General features: G+C 37.2%; 1 protein-coding gene across 2 annotated transcripts in view; it reads left to right on the forward strand.

The window, feature by feature from the left end:
* The first annotated feature begins 2,806 nt into the window (after window positions 1–2,806).
* Window positions 2,807–14,864, forward strand: part of necab1 (N-terminal EF-hand calcium binding protein 1) — a 33,034-nt gene continuing 20,976 nt past the window's right edge. Inside the window, exons 1-5 of one of the 2 annotated variants that reach the window (XM_079878911.1) lie at window positions 2,807–3,331; window positions 4,797–4,821; window positions 5,787–5,895; window positions 12,328–12,353; window positions 13,615–13,712. In XM_079878911.1, coding sequence (XP_079735037.1) covers window positions 3,245–3,331; window positions 4,797–4,821; window positions 5,787–5,895; window positions 12,328–12,353; window positions 13,615–13,712 — 345 coding nt within the window. In that variant the 5' untranslated portion in view covers window positions 2,807–3,244. The remainder of the gene's footprint in view (window positions 3,332–4,796; window positions 4,822–5,786; window positions 5,896–12,327; window positions 12,354–13,614; window positions 13,713–14,864) is intronic. The other variant, XM_079878910.1, reaches the window with a different exon arrangement.

Here is a 14,864-nt window from a genome sequence, read left to right on the forward strand (position 1 = left end):
TACAGCATTTGTTTTGGTATGTTGGCATAATTAGTTTCTAGCTTTAATAAATGTTATACTTTTTAAGAAATTAAAGTTTGAGAATCTCCCGTTGACATTCACTGATAGAATATTCAGCCTTCACAAAGCCGCAGTGCGTGTTGATTCTCGTGCACAACCGATTCTCATGACAACAGCAAAGCTGCTCTGATGTAGCATTATATTTGCATAATCAAAGTCAAAGCTTTTTAAATTTCAATTCCGCCTACCATACTTTTCCTTCAGCATACACAAATCTAGTTTGGTTTGTAAATCCACTGAAGCACAATATAGGTTGACAAATCTGACTTTGGTAAGATGGTAAAATGTAATAATTGCCCCGAGTTAAAGGCCTCCAGTCTTATCATTGTGATATTTGACACACTTTACCTTTAGAACAGACCCTGCCCTTCTTGGAATTCTGTCACACAAGCTTATAGCTTTGTATATTTCACAATTATGATGATAAGCGTCTGGATCTCTGCCAAATGAAGGTGGTGCCTCTTTTGTATGGACCATGACAGTTCAAAGACGAATAGATTTTGTGAGTGGAAGGTTATGAAGGCATTGGACTTTACACTGATTTTCAGGAAATCAATTTTGAATTTATGGATATATTATCAGACTGGTCTGGAATATGAGAATGACTTGAGAGTAGGGTTTGCATCATTGCCATTAATTCAGGTATTCCCACATTGAGGAATCATCAGACCTGTTTTCCATGTCATGGATCCATTGTGATTTTAGACATTGAAGGCGACATTTGGCTTTGTCCGTAAGTAAACGGATAAATGTTGTAAACTGACTCATCCGGCCACACTACATTCATGCACACTCTGCTCAAGGGTAATGAATTGTTCCCTTTACAACAGATCATGGATGCAATGGCCTTGGTCAAGGAGTTTCTTAATGGCAGCTTACCACATTGTCCTTTAATGTGGCTGCATGGGTCACTGAGTTTATTTAACTCTGTATAGTTTTTTGTGGGTGTGTTTTTGTGTGATTTAGCAGCTGTCCCATTAGTGAGCTTAAACTAGTTATTGCTACCAAACTAATGTCATTTAACATTTATTGAATTTTTAATGCACTTAAAAATAAAGGATATTTATTGGCATTTTCCCTGAAGAACTTCTAACATCCATGGATCCTTTCCACTGAATAGAAGGTTCTTTATAGTGGAAAAATGTTCTTTAGATAATTCGATTTTTAAAATGTTCTTCACAAAAAGGTTTACCCAAAAATGTTTATTATATGGCATCGCTATGAAAAAAAAGGAGTAGTCTTGGGACCCTTTTTTAAGATTAGGCCTATTATTAGTGATCATATCTGATGCATTTGAAAATTGAAATGTTGCTATTAAGAAAATTGAAATGTTGCTATTAAAAAAAAAAAAAAAGCCATGTCAGCTAAAAGCTTGCGACATGTTTTGTCCAGTGTCTCAAGAATCGGTTTATTTTTATCTAATCAGGTTAAACTTCTTTTAACATGATGTTTCTGATTTTGGCATGTTTTACCACAAGATGTCGCTGCTGTTTCACCTTCAATTCACTAAAATTCACTAGATGTGTGTGCCTCATGGCAAGGAGTTGCCATCTGTTATCTTTGTCTAAAAGGGAATTTTACAAAGTTTGAACTGTTATATTCTCACAGAAATCGTTTTTACATGATTTTTAGATGGGAAGGTATGGAGAACTTCTCAAATGATTAAAAGTGAACAGTATCCTTATCCTTAACATTAACATTATCCTTAAAGGGATAGTTCACCCAGAAATGAAAATTCTGTCTTTAATTACTTGCCCTCATGTCGTTCCAGACCCATAAGTCTTTCGTTCATCTTCAGAACACAAATTAAGATCTTTTTGATGAAATCTGAGAGCTTTCTATCCCTCCATTGACAGCAACGCAAAACTACCACTTTGATGCTTCAAAAAGCTCATAAAGAGATTGTAAAACTAATCCATGAATTGAGCGGTTTAGTCCAAATTTTCTGAAGAGACTCGATTATCAACAGATTAAATTTAGGCTTTTATTCACATATAAATATTGATCAGCGAACATAAACAGAAGCTCAACAGAACCTGCTTGACGCATGAGAACAAACCTCATTGGTTCTTGCGGAAGCTCAAACATGCTGCGTAACACAAGAATGAACCTCATTGGTTCTCACACGTCAAACAAGCTTCCGTTTATCATAACTGATGTGTGAGTTGATGAATGTTTATGTGAATAAAAGCCTAAATTCAATCTGTTCATCAGCAATCATGTCTCTTCTGAAAATTTTTGACTAAACTGCTCAATTCATATGAATTAGTTTTATGATCTCTTTATTAACTTTTTGAAGCATCAAAGTAATTGCATAGCTGTCAATGGAGGGACAGAAAGCTTTCAGATTTCAAAAAGATCTTAATTTGTGTTCTGAAGATGAACGAAAGACTTATGTGTTAGGAACGACTTGAGGGCGAGTAATTAATGACAGAATTCTCATTTTGAGGTGGACTAACTCTTTAACGCTAAAATGTATTTGAAATTACTGTGCTCCGATCACTTAAAGGAATAGTTCACAAATATAAAATGCTAACATTATGTATGTACTCATCCTCATGTTGTTCCAAACAGTTAGGCCTATTGAGTAATAACGTTTCTTACTTTTATTAATTTTTTTTTTGTGCTGAGATCTTCCAACACTATTCATTTCATTCCACAGAAAAGAACAAGAACAATTGTTCAGAATTTCTCTACTTGCATTCCTGAGTAAAGTAGGCTAAGTCTTAATGTTTTGAAACGACATGAGGGGATAAATGATTCAAAACGTTCATTGTCGGTGTAAACTAAATGCCTTTAAATTGAATTCTCCTGTAACACTAATAACACTTGATCGCGTAGTTTTCCATTATATTATATCTATTTGCATCATAACAAACATGAAAAAATGCATCGTAAAAATGCATGGTGAGAGAGTAATAAAATAGTTTATCCCCGCTGAAGACAGGTAGAGAGTAATGAGCGTGATAACACACCACAAAGCGAATGTCATTCATTGGTGCGTGTGTCACAGCATCAGGAGACCTGTGGCTCATCACTGGAGTACAGCGGGAGATTCCTTTCACGCGCATTACAGTACACACTGCGGAACGCTCGATTCTTCCCTCTGCACGCGCACTTGTTTGGATTAATTAAGCGTTATTGTAGCTGAAAGTTAGATAATTATTTATCACGAGGAGTCACTATGGATTGCTCTGAAGAGGTGCAGTCACTGTCAGATGAAGCCAGCACTCCCATCGAGTTAAAGAAAGGAATGTCAATATTTTTGGATGTGAGTATTTTTTGTTTTAATATTGTCTGATTGTAATACGGAATTAATGTGCTGAACGATAAAATGAAAACGGAGACGTAAAATAACCTGTTGATGGATCCACGGTGCTAGGTGTTTGTGTTGAGTCCACTTGCAGATTGATTGACCTTTCATTTTAGCAGACTTAATTTACCTCAAGGTTCCCCAGTTTTTGTTTATCTTAATATTAGTTAATAACGTAAATTAATCGATTGTTACATGGATAAGTTACATTTTCTTCAGTAGCCTACTTGAGTGTTGAGTCTCGATTTCTGCTGCAACAATCATATGGTAGGGTCAGATTTTGGCGTAAACAACATGAAAGCATGGATCCATCCTGCCTTGTATCAACGGTTCAGGCTAGTGCTGGTGGTGTAATGGTATGGAGGATATTTTCTTGCCACACTTTTTACCACACCTTAGTACTCCACAGCCTACCTGAGCTGACCACTCATCCCTGTATGACCAGTACCCATCTTCTGATGGCTAGTTCCTGTAGGATAATGTGCCATGTCACAAAGCTCAAATCATCTTGGATTTCTTGAACATGAAAATGACTTCACTACACTCAAATTACCTCCACAGTCACCAGATCTCAATCCAATATAGCACCTTTGGGATCCGGTGGAATGGGAGATTCACATCATGGATGTGAAATTGACAAATCTGCAGCAACTGCGTGATGCGTTCATATATATATATATATATATATATATATATATATATATATATATATATATAGGCTAGCAAGGTGCAATTGTTTCGGATTTGAGTTAGTATAAACTGATTCTGAAGTGTCCAGGTCATGTGAGACTGGCATCCTTCGTAGATATATAGATATGCATAGGCTTATGTGATGCACTGTGCTCAGAGCACTCATTACTCATTGCATTTTTTATATTTACAGTTATTATGCATATTGTTAATTAGCATATTGTTCATTAGTTTATTCACATGAACATTTAGTTATTAAATAGTCTCTTTTCTGCTCTATAATGTAGATCTTCTTTAACCACAAAGACTTGTAGTACAGTTTGAGTTGCTAATTAAATTGTAGTATGCTGTCTAAAGAGCTTCCCCAGGGACGTGAGGTGTGTATTGTTAATTATCATTCTGAAATAAGGAAGCACCGGTCCCTGACAGATTGGTGGCATAGTTTTATCACTCCTCTAAGGAGAAAGCTAAATTCAGCATCGCCTTGGCATGCCTATAGCAGAGGACCATATTTAGAGTGTGAATATTCTTGCTGTGAATTGGAACTTTATTTAACAGACTGCTACAGTGCGCCTGGGTGTTCAAATTCAACATAGCCATCATCACTTTTTCTTTCATCTCTGCTCTTTTTAGGACTCGACCTAAATAATTTACAGTGCTAGAGTCCCTTTATATGATCAACGCAGCATGATTTCTCCTGGCTATGATCTGATAATGCCCTGTTTACTTTCAGATACTGAGAAGAGCTGACAAAAATGGTAAGGCATTGCCCTTTCTTTCTTTTGTTGTTCACCTGCATAATAAACTGTTTGTTATAGACTACATTATCCCATGCCTCCATATGTTTGAGTGGTTGTCCATTCCCAGCCTATGCTGTTGCTCTGTTGTCATGGAAACACTAGACTGTCCATACATTTCCTAATGATAGTCATTATTTTAGTAGAGCAATACCAAACAAATTTCACTGTGCTCCTCCCCTCCTATAGTTCAGAATTATACTTTTCTGAAGTTCATTTTAGCATTGGAATTCAACTCAGTTACTTTTCTTTAGCATCACTGTAAAAAAATATTTGCTGGTTTAACTTGTGAAACACAAAGATAGACACTTTGGTGATCCAACTAATATTTTGTTCATTTAAAGATAACTGCATAATATTAAAATGTTCTTAAAAGAAAACATTATTGTAAGTTTATGTATGAGAATTGTAAGTTATGTCTCTTTAACAACACATACTTGGATTCTATCATGTCAGTCAATGTAATATTAATGCACAATACAGCCTAGGCGTATGTCAGTCACAAGGATTTTTGCTGATCTTTTTCCCTCTTCCTCATACTGTGTTAGTTTTGATGTTCCTTTACTGCATTTTATATTATATTGTGTATATTAGTAGGTGTATAGCACACACCACATGTGCAGCAGTACATTTATTCTATTTTGAGTATAGCCTGCCGTGACTCACCTGTCACTGTTTGTTTAAAAACCTCTGGGCGTCTGCACCAACTAACACGAGCCCTCAGTTCTAGCGTCTGTGCGCATGTTTTTCCCCAAACACCTGCGATCTGATGTCCATGAGCTAAATTGTCATATTCTGAAGGATGATTAACTTTACTTTCTTTCTCATTTATAGATTCAACTCTGTCTTTATTCAATCTGAAATGCTTTTATGAGTTATATTTTGTTTTTCAAGGCACATTTTTAACCACATTTTCCTCTCAAAAGATGATGGGAAGCTGTCCTTTGATGAGTTCAAGGCTTATTTCTCAGATGGTGTTCTGTCAGGAGATGAATTAAAGGAGCTTTTCCATACAATTGACACTCATAACACAGAGTAAGTATTGCTTTTTGTCATTCACATACACCTGACAATAAATCTAATTGCTGGAACTGTTGTGTGGGTACTGCCACATGTCTCAGACAATCATATAGCAGGAATCTAATTGTTTTGACTATAAAAATACATGTGTGCTAGGACCGTGTTGTAGTTGAGACCAGCTCATTTGAGTCAGAGTCCAGGCGAAGACATGGTTTACCTGCTGTGTGTAAGTAACAACTTAGCCTAGTTACGATGTAAAGGGGCACTAAGTTACAACTTATGCATTACTAAATATGTTTGCGTCGCACCATTAAACTTAGTTTAATGTAACTCTACTTGTTAACTAAATGTTTAAAGAAGCCTCTGACCAAGGAATAATGTTTGGAATAAAACAGTAAATTGAGTGAATTGCATGAATATAAGCTCTTGTTTTAAAAACTTCCATTCTTTAGACATGTATGATGTTGATACTTAGTCCCAAGTCGCCTTTGTCTCTGCTGATTCAGCCCAGTCCCTAGTCGTCCTCGTCTCTGTCAGTCCTGTCCGGCTTCCAAGTTTCCTTGTCTCCACTTGTATTGTCCAGCTCCTCGGCTCCCCTTCCTCTGATTGCCCAGCGATATGGCTCCGCCTGGGACATCCCAGCCCCCAGCTCCACCTTGGTGCACAGATTCCCTGGCTCCGCCTCGGGCCTCTGAGCTCATTACTCCACCACGGCCCATCAGCATGTCGGTTCCACTAGGCTCCCTCGTCCCTTTGGTTCCGGCTTGGTCAGTCGCTCAGCCTCCATCACTTCTGGGCCACCGGCTGTGCCTCTTCCCTCCACCCCTTTGGCTTTGGTCGAGCTGCTCCTTCCCTCCGGCTCCTCCTCAGTCCGCACTCGCACCGGCTTCGCCTCAGTCCTCTGGCACCTTGGCTCCACCACGGTCACTCGTCACTGCGACTCCGATTGGCCTCCTGGTCTTCCAGTGTCATGGGTCATCCTCCTCCTGGCTCCTATCTGGCTAGCTCTAAGCACTCTTACTCCACTAGTTTCCCCATGGTCCCCGTGGTCTTGTACCCCGCCGGCTCCCCAATGGTCTCTTCCAGTGCCAGCTCTCCCGCGGTTTCTTCTGTCGCTGGCCTCGCCACTTACTCCACCAAGACACCCACCCTCCCTCCGCTTATGTTGTTCCTCTCATTGGTTCAGTTTTTTTTTTTAATAGACTTTCGTTTTCGTTTCTTACGTTTTTCGATCTTTGTTTCATTTGTTGTTATAGTTACTCAATGTTTGATTACATCCACCTGCTCCTTGTTTAGAGTATCAGTTTGGCTGTATATTGCCCTCAGTTTGTTCTGTTCTTGTTCAATGTTGCTTGTGTTTAGTACATTTTTAGGTGTTTTGGGAGTTCTATGGATTATCACCTTCTTGTATTTTCATTTTGATTTGTTTATTATAGTAAAATGCTGCAAATAGATCCACTTTTTCTCGCCTCTCAGACGTTACATATTTGTGCTTTTTTTACATAGCTTCTGCTCATGAATTTGAAGGCTGCTATTGAATTATTGAAGGTAAATGTCATATTATGAAACTATGCCTTCAGATCTAATGGTGCAACCAAATTAAGTAAGTTAGTGACAAACTAGCTAGTAGTTTCTAAGTCTCTAGTGTGGACTTTACATTACAATTTAAGTATGAACTTAGTTCATACTAACTCTGAATGGCTGGTAAAACCCTGACTTGAACTGGATCGAGTCTTGAGTCAAAACCGAGTCCATGACAAGCCCAAGACCACAAAAATATGGTCTTAGGCTGAATCCCAATTCTCTGTCTTACCCCTTCCCCTACCCCTACCCCTACCCCTACCCCTTCGTCTTACCCCTAGCCCTTGTCCCTCGAAACCGAGTGGTAAGCGCCAGGGGTGAAAACATACCCCTATGAAATGAGACACCACTTGTTTACGTCATCATACATCGTTACCATAGACTGTAAAAAAAGATGGACGACGCCCCTTCGCTCTCTTCCATTGATGAGAACTGAAGCCGCCAGAGTCCCGATATGGCGCTGACATATTGGAACTTGAGTCTGCGCAGTAGCGATTTCGGGACCAGACATGCGCAGTCGTGAGCAGGAAGTAAAGCCGCGAAATCAACACTCCGCCCTCACTCTCGCAGGGAAAGTGCATTCTGCACACTTTTTTTAAAAATTGATTGCAGTACGACAAGAGGCTTATTAAAATAAAGTAAATACAATCTCCTCAGTCCTCCGAAGATCCCGAAAAAAATGTCCGTTGGTGCTTCAGTGACTACTTCGCTCGGAGAATCTGTCAATCACAGCTGTCAATCATGACGTTACACCACCGCATCACGTAACTAACTAAAAACCAACTTATTTTTGAAACAGACACTTGAACTTGCATCAGCGTGATAAAAACGACAGCAAATGAAAGAAACCACCTTTGTAAAAAGATATTTGAAGTGTAATTTAATTGTTTAGTTGGTCTCGCGTCCCGTTGAATAACACGGGGAGGCGGGGTTTATGACCTATACTAGGACCAGCCACCGGGGGGCGATCGAGACGTTTTGGCTTCACTTTTCAGGGCTTGTGCGGCACGCTTGATCGTTACTAATATTTTTTATACACACTGCATGGTGTTTTGTATATCTGTTTCAGTTATCACTGTTTTGAATGTCACTGATGTTCAGAAACACTTTCTTTGTTAACAAAAATCTGTCTTTATTGGCCAATAAAGTAAACATAACAGGCAAAAAAATCTGATCATATTTTGATCTTAGAAACTTCAGCTCGTTTTCATCCCGAAAGTGGATCAGCTGCCGGGTTTCCTCCTGCGTCCCTGTGTGATCAAGGGATACAGGACAGTATATGTAAAGCACGTATCGATGTCTCCAGGGTGACCATGCAACGTCCTCTTTTTCCCAGACATGTCGCCTGGATTTCGGGATCACCCAAAATGTCCGGGATTCAGCTTTTGCTTTCTGCCGTCGCTATTCATTATGTTTACATGCACAAGGTGTTGTTTCAATCGGACTGAATTCGTTCAAATCGGTGAATCTGAATGTAGTGTTTAACGTACATGAGCGCTAAACAAGTGATCGGTTTATGTGCGTTTTAGCATTGCTTAAATTCCTGTGTTTTCGTATCAGTCGGGATCCGTTTGAAGCTGAATGCATGACCTGCCAAGCTGGCACATACGTGTCAGTGTCAAATAATGTACACATAATGAATGGCGACTGTAGAAAGCAAAAGCCGAATCCCGGACATTTTGGGCGATCTCGAAATCCTGGCCAGACATGTCCGGGGAAAAGAAAATTCACTGCTGATAGTTTTAGTTAAAACTGTAGACATGCATGGAGTCCATTCAAGGCTAGTCTGAGAAATGTGGGACTGATCGTGCAAACCAGCAATGGATCGTTAGCATAGCCTAGCGTAGCAGACTAGCGATTTTTAAAAACGTTTAAAAACATTTCAATTAACAACATGGTTGCAAATATATATGTACATGACTGTGTAGAGCACAAAACAATACTGTCATAATTTTTCAATCAATTATTTAAGCCGAAAATACTTACATTTATGGGTACATTTATATACATTTATACATTTATCTCTTGATGATATGCCCGCCATTGTTGCCGGTTGCGCAGTGCATTCTGGGTACCCCTTGGTTTCAAGTAAGCTCGCGAAAATTCTTGGTTTTAAGGGGTATCTACCCCTTCCCCTTAGCCCTACCCCTAGATCAAAATGAGAATTGGGATAGCCCTTACTCTCACGTGAATGTGCAAATCTAAGGGGAAGGGGTAAGACAGAGAATTGGGATTCAGCCTTAGACTTGGACTCAAGAGTACTACAACACTAGCTAGAACCACACTTTTACGTATGAACAGAGCTGTTAAATACATAGGATTAGTCTCTGGATTCCAAGTTTTTAGAATCAATTTCAAGACTTGATTCCAGACTAATTTTATTGATTGGTAAGAAAAATAATGTGTTCAAGTAAATGAATTCATTACTGGCGTAATGAACGAATCAGTGAATGAATCGTAATTAATGAACACACTCAGGATCAATGCCCTTCAACTGAGTCAGTTTACCTGAAAGAAACTGATTCGAAGCATTGAAGTCCACTCAATGTCAAAGAATTGAATCTTTTTGGAGTCAACTCCCAGCTACAGTATACATATGAATAACTGCAAATATAGAGATTAGAACACTAAATGGCGCTTCAAGTATTTTTACAGTATTTTTCTTGCTGTGTGATTTTGTCACAAAAAACAGTCATGACTATGCATTAGCAAACCGACAAGAGTCATAGACCTCCAAGCATATAGACTTCCACCCAGCAGCAACTCTGTCCTGATGATGTCATTACAGCGTCTGCTGTGAGTAACATTCACTGAGGGCAAGGGTGCGCTCTCTCTCGACGGACCCTTGTCAGACTGATTCTTATCGTGCTTCTGGCTTGTTAGACACAGCCACGTCAATGGTCCCTGTTGATGTGTGTGTTTGTCTGAGAGAGATAAAGCAGTTTAGTTTCCTCCTCATAGTCAGATTATCTTGAATGAAAATTAAAGGGTTTTAACTTGTGGAGAAATAATGCATTACATGCCAAAGAAAAAATTCAAGTATGTTTGTTTTTTTTGTGAGAGGAGAAATAATAAATCTACATTTAAAGGAATAGTTTACCCCAAAATAAAAATTGTGTATGTAGCCCAATATTTAGAGATGTAAAGTGATTCATATAGTGCAACTATAGCAAGTCTATGTAGCATATGTTATAAGGAGCAGATTATTATCTTACATTCACCTCCTTGCGGAATGATTCCATGTCACTTAAAGTCATCTTGGTTTCCATAGCAGCAGCTCTTCTGGCTGGTACATGCTCCCTTTGTAGTAGGTGTTTGATGAGAATGTGCTTCTGATTTTATTTTCTATTCATTGTGTGGCCGGGGCAGATTTGGTTTGATGTAGTATTTCAAAGGAAAAATCACTTTCCTGTGCCAACATTATGGTTGGCTCTTCCCCTTAGCACAATTGTTTTTGGCCATGCATCAATTATTCATTATGAAAGATAGTGATCAGAAGTGTAAAGTATAAACCTAATTATTTTTTTCTCAGGAAAGTGACAATTATATGAAATCGTGTAAGATTAGGGGTCCTGCATTTGGATTATATGGATTATCGCAATTCATTGGTCATAGTCAGAGGAACCTGGAAGGAGAATTCCTTGAAAACATTTTCTCAGCAGAATTCATTATTCGTTATTATCCAGTATTAAAGTCTAATCTTTAGATGTGAAAAGAGCTCAGGGTTTTATGTAAATGTCAAAAGGTAGAAACTAAATTATAGGGATTTTATCCCATTTTAAAGATAATTTCAATCCCTGTAGCTCATAATGCTTTTTACTCTAATGTCTTGGGGGAGAGAAGAAATGAGATGAAATATGAAAATTATTGACAGTGTACAGTTGGTGGTAGTCTTTGTATGTTTATCGATGACTTTACCTCCCGCTACGAGGTCTAGCTCAGTCAGTTAACAGTTCAGCTTTGATGCCAAGCCCTCTGTGTTTTATCCAAGTCTAGCAATAGTTATTTTTTCCTCTAGAGCCATCCTCTAGTATCCTCTAGAGCCATTTTAAGAATTTTGATTGTTAAATAAGGGGTCTCCTGGAAAAAAGGTTGGGGAACCATGCACTGCTCTAGACAGCAGAAACCCAAAGAATCCAGTCATTGCTTCTACAACTGCCAAATGCTGAACATCTTTCAGCCTCTGTGCTGCACTAATCACTGTCACTGTGTGAAGCTAATAGAAATTGCTTTTAAATCTGGCATATTTCCCTTGATAAAAATGCTGTTTGATGTTTAGTGCGAAAGTAAGATAAAACACAAATTTTACCTTTCAACCAATTTGCATGTTCCCATTTATCTCTACATTTTGGCTACCTATAATTTAGATTCATATAAACACAGTGATTTGTTTGTTTTTTGCTTTTTACAAAAAATGTAAATACTGATCTAAAAATATTATATAAATATTTTATATGTTCACTGTTTAGTGTGAATGACCCTTAAACATTACTGGCTTCAAAGTCTGAAAATCACAGTAGGAAAGTTTATTCTATGCATTGGGACACATTACATTCTGACTTTTTATATTCTCAGCCTGTAAGATGATGACTTTACCTCACGGCATTGAGCCTCTAATCAGAGCAGGGTTGACACATGGAGTTGTCAGTGTTTGCCTGGTGGCTGTTTTGTAGTGTTAGAGTCTAGTTGTCTTAAGATGACCCGCTCTCATTAGGCAAACATCGCTGTCCCAAAGGACCTGCCTTTGAGCAAGATGCTGTCTGCATCTTAAAAATCAGCACAGAACATTAGATCACATTTAGACGCAAGTCACATGTCTTTTAACTGGAAATGAAATTAACATGTCTGTTTATGGTCTGTTTACAGGAATGTGGACACGGATGAGCTGTGTGGTAAGAGTTAACACTTATTGACATTATTACTGGGAGGTTTTATGTTCACAGCTGATGAAATGATACTTGAGGCACCATTTGGGGTTCTTGAGACAAGTTCAAAAATGGCAGATCACTGAGGAACCCACAAGATCCTGCAAGAACTCGAAAGACTGTCAACAGTTCAAGTTAACGATAGGATATTTGAGACACATTTATAGACTGGCTATCCAGAGGGTTCTGTCTCAGGTATCTTTTCTTTTTTATATTTTCTATTAAAACTATGTTTGGCTTGTAAAATAATATACTTTTTTATATAAAAATGTCTAATATCATTTGTATATAATCATTTACATATGAAAAGTTTGGGGTCAGTAAGATAAAAAAGAAAAGAAAAATAAATGAGTACTTTTATTCTGCAAGGCAGATGTTACAAAAGATTTCAATTTCAAGTGGATGCTGTTTTTTTTTTTTTTTTTTTTTTACATTTCTATTCTTCAAAGAATCCTGAAAAAAAAGCTCAACATTGATGATAATAAGGTTGATGAGCACCAAATCAACATATTAGAATGATTTCTGAAGAATCATGTGACTGAAGACTGGAGTAATGATGCGGAAAATTCAGCTTTGCCATCACATTTATACATTTTAATAAAAATATTCAAATACAATACAGCTATTTTAAATTGTATTATTTCACAATATTTCAGTTTTTATTGTATTTTCATCAAATGAATGCAGCCATGGTGACATATTGTAACGTTTAGTGGTAATCCAATTCAAGTTGCTTGACGCAGGTAATATGACTTGGAAAAACGAAAATGAAAGGAAACACAAAAAAGCAGACACATGAACAAAATAACAATGAAACTCAACATTAATCTGACATTAAGAGTATTTTTTCAAAAACATATTACCCCAAACTTTTGAAAGGTAGTGTATAATAATATTTTAAAATTAAGTGAAGGGAAGAAAGTAACTAATGAAGTAAAGTATTAAAATGTGTAAACATTAGGTTTATATGTACATTTTGCATGGGGTATTTGCAATGTATACAGAAATATTACAGTAGATCTTCAAATGCTAATTTGCTTTGAACAGTGAAAATATATTCTAGAGAAATTCAAATAAATAAATAAAAATTCTTTGCTAATGCATAAATGTATAACAAAATATGACATTATTTTAATTGATGTTCTAGAATTTGTGGATGTTTTTGCTGATGCTTTTATGAAAACATTGTCATATGTATTGAAATGAAATGGCTTTTCTTTTCTCTTAGAATACTTCTCTCAGCATCTTGGAGAATATGAAAATGTCCTTGCTGCCTTGGAAGACCTGAACGTATCCATACTGAAAGCCATGGACAAAACCAAGAAGGTGGGTTGCCTTCTTACCTCCTTTGCATATATTCAACAAATGGACATGATCTCAATTACATAGTTGACTGAAACTACTTCTAGGAGAAAAGAAGGGAAATTGTTTTCTTGTCTAATGTTCGTCTCATCTTCCTCTGATTGAAAATGGTGTTAGTTAAGTGTACTTGAACTTAGGCTTTGTGTATTTATGTGGGTATCCTGGAGGCTTTCAGCGTCTTATCATAATCACTCACAGCATGTTCCCTGGCCCCTAATGCAGCCGTTAGATGTGTAATTTTCGTAATAAACCTGTGGGAACTTTTAGAGTTAATGAAGATGGATCTGCACTAGCTCAGACTCACATTTGTCTGACACAAACAACCATGCTGCTCACAGCCTCTCTGTCCTCAACATGATTATGATGGTGTTTGATCTCAATAAGATAACGTGCTTTATTCATTTTTCGGGTTTTGGTACAGTAGATGTACCAGCTAAACTGAGTCTTATTTATCAAGATAATATATATCTTGTTCTTCACTAAGGGGTACAAATAAGTTTGAAATAGCTGAACAATAGTATATTGTTTTTAAACAATCGAACATCTTTGCATTTATTTGAAACTAAAACAACAATTTTAATTAGGATGAATCATGTATAATATTGTGAACTAAAACTATGAACTATTTATAAAAAAAACCCTTACACTTATTTTATTTCAGCTGTTGCCAAGACAACATTTCTTATTTTCGTTTATTGAAAGATTAAGTACAAAAATTAAAAAAAATAAATAAACTAAAACTAAAACTTAAAAAAAATATATTGATAACAATAAATTCTAAGACAACAAAACACTAAAAACTCAAATTAAAATTAAAACCCTTCCAGTAATTTTAGCGGTACAAAAACAGTCCGTTATGCTGCTCGATGTTGCAAACTGGTATTTCTTAACATATTATTTTAATTTATTATCTTTATCATATAAACACACTGGTTTGTAGTGCAATAGAATAGAATAGAATACTTTTATTGTCATTGAACAACCGTGCAACAAACTTTTGTGTACTTTGTAATTCTAGTTATTTACCCATAGTCTTGTATATTCATAGGAAATAGCTTGCTTCCATATCCACATATAGGATGGAAACAAAGTGACACATTTTTATCACACTACATT

This window comes from Squalius cephalus (genome assembly GCF_949319135.1).
Source record: "Squalius cephalus genome assembly, chromosome: 8".
Lineage (NCBI taxonomy): Eukaryota > Metazoa > Chordata > Actinopteri > Cypriniformes > Leuciscidae > Squalius > Squalius cephalus.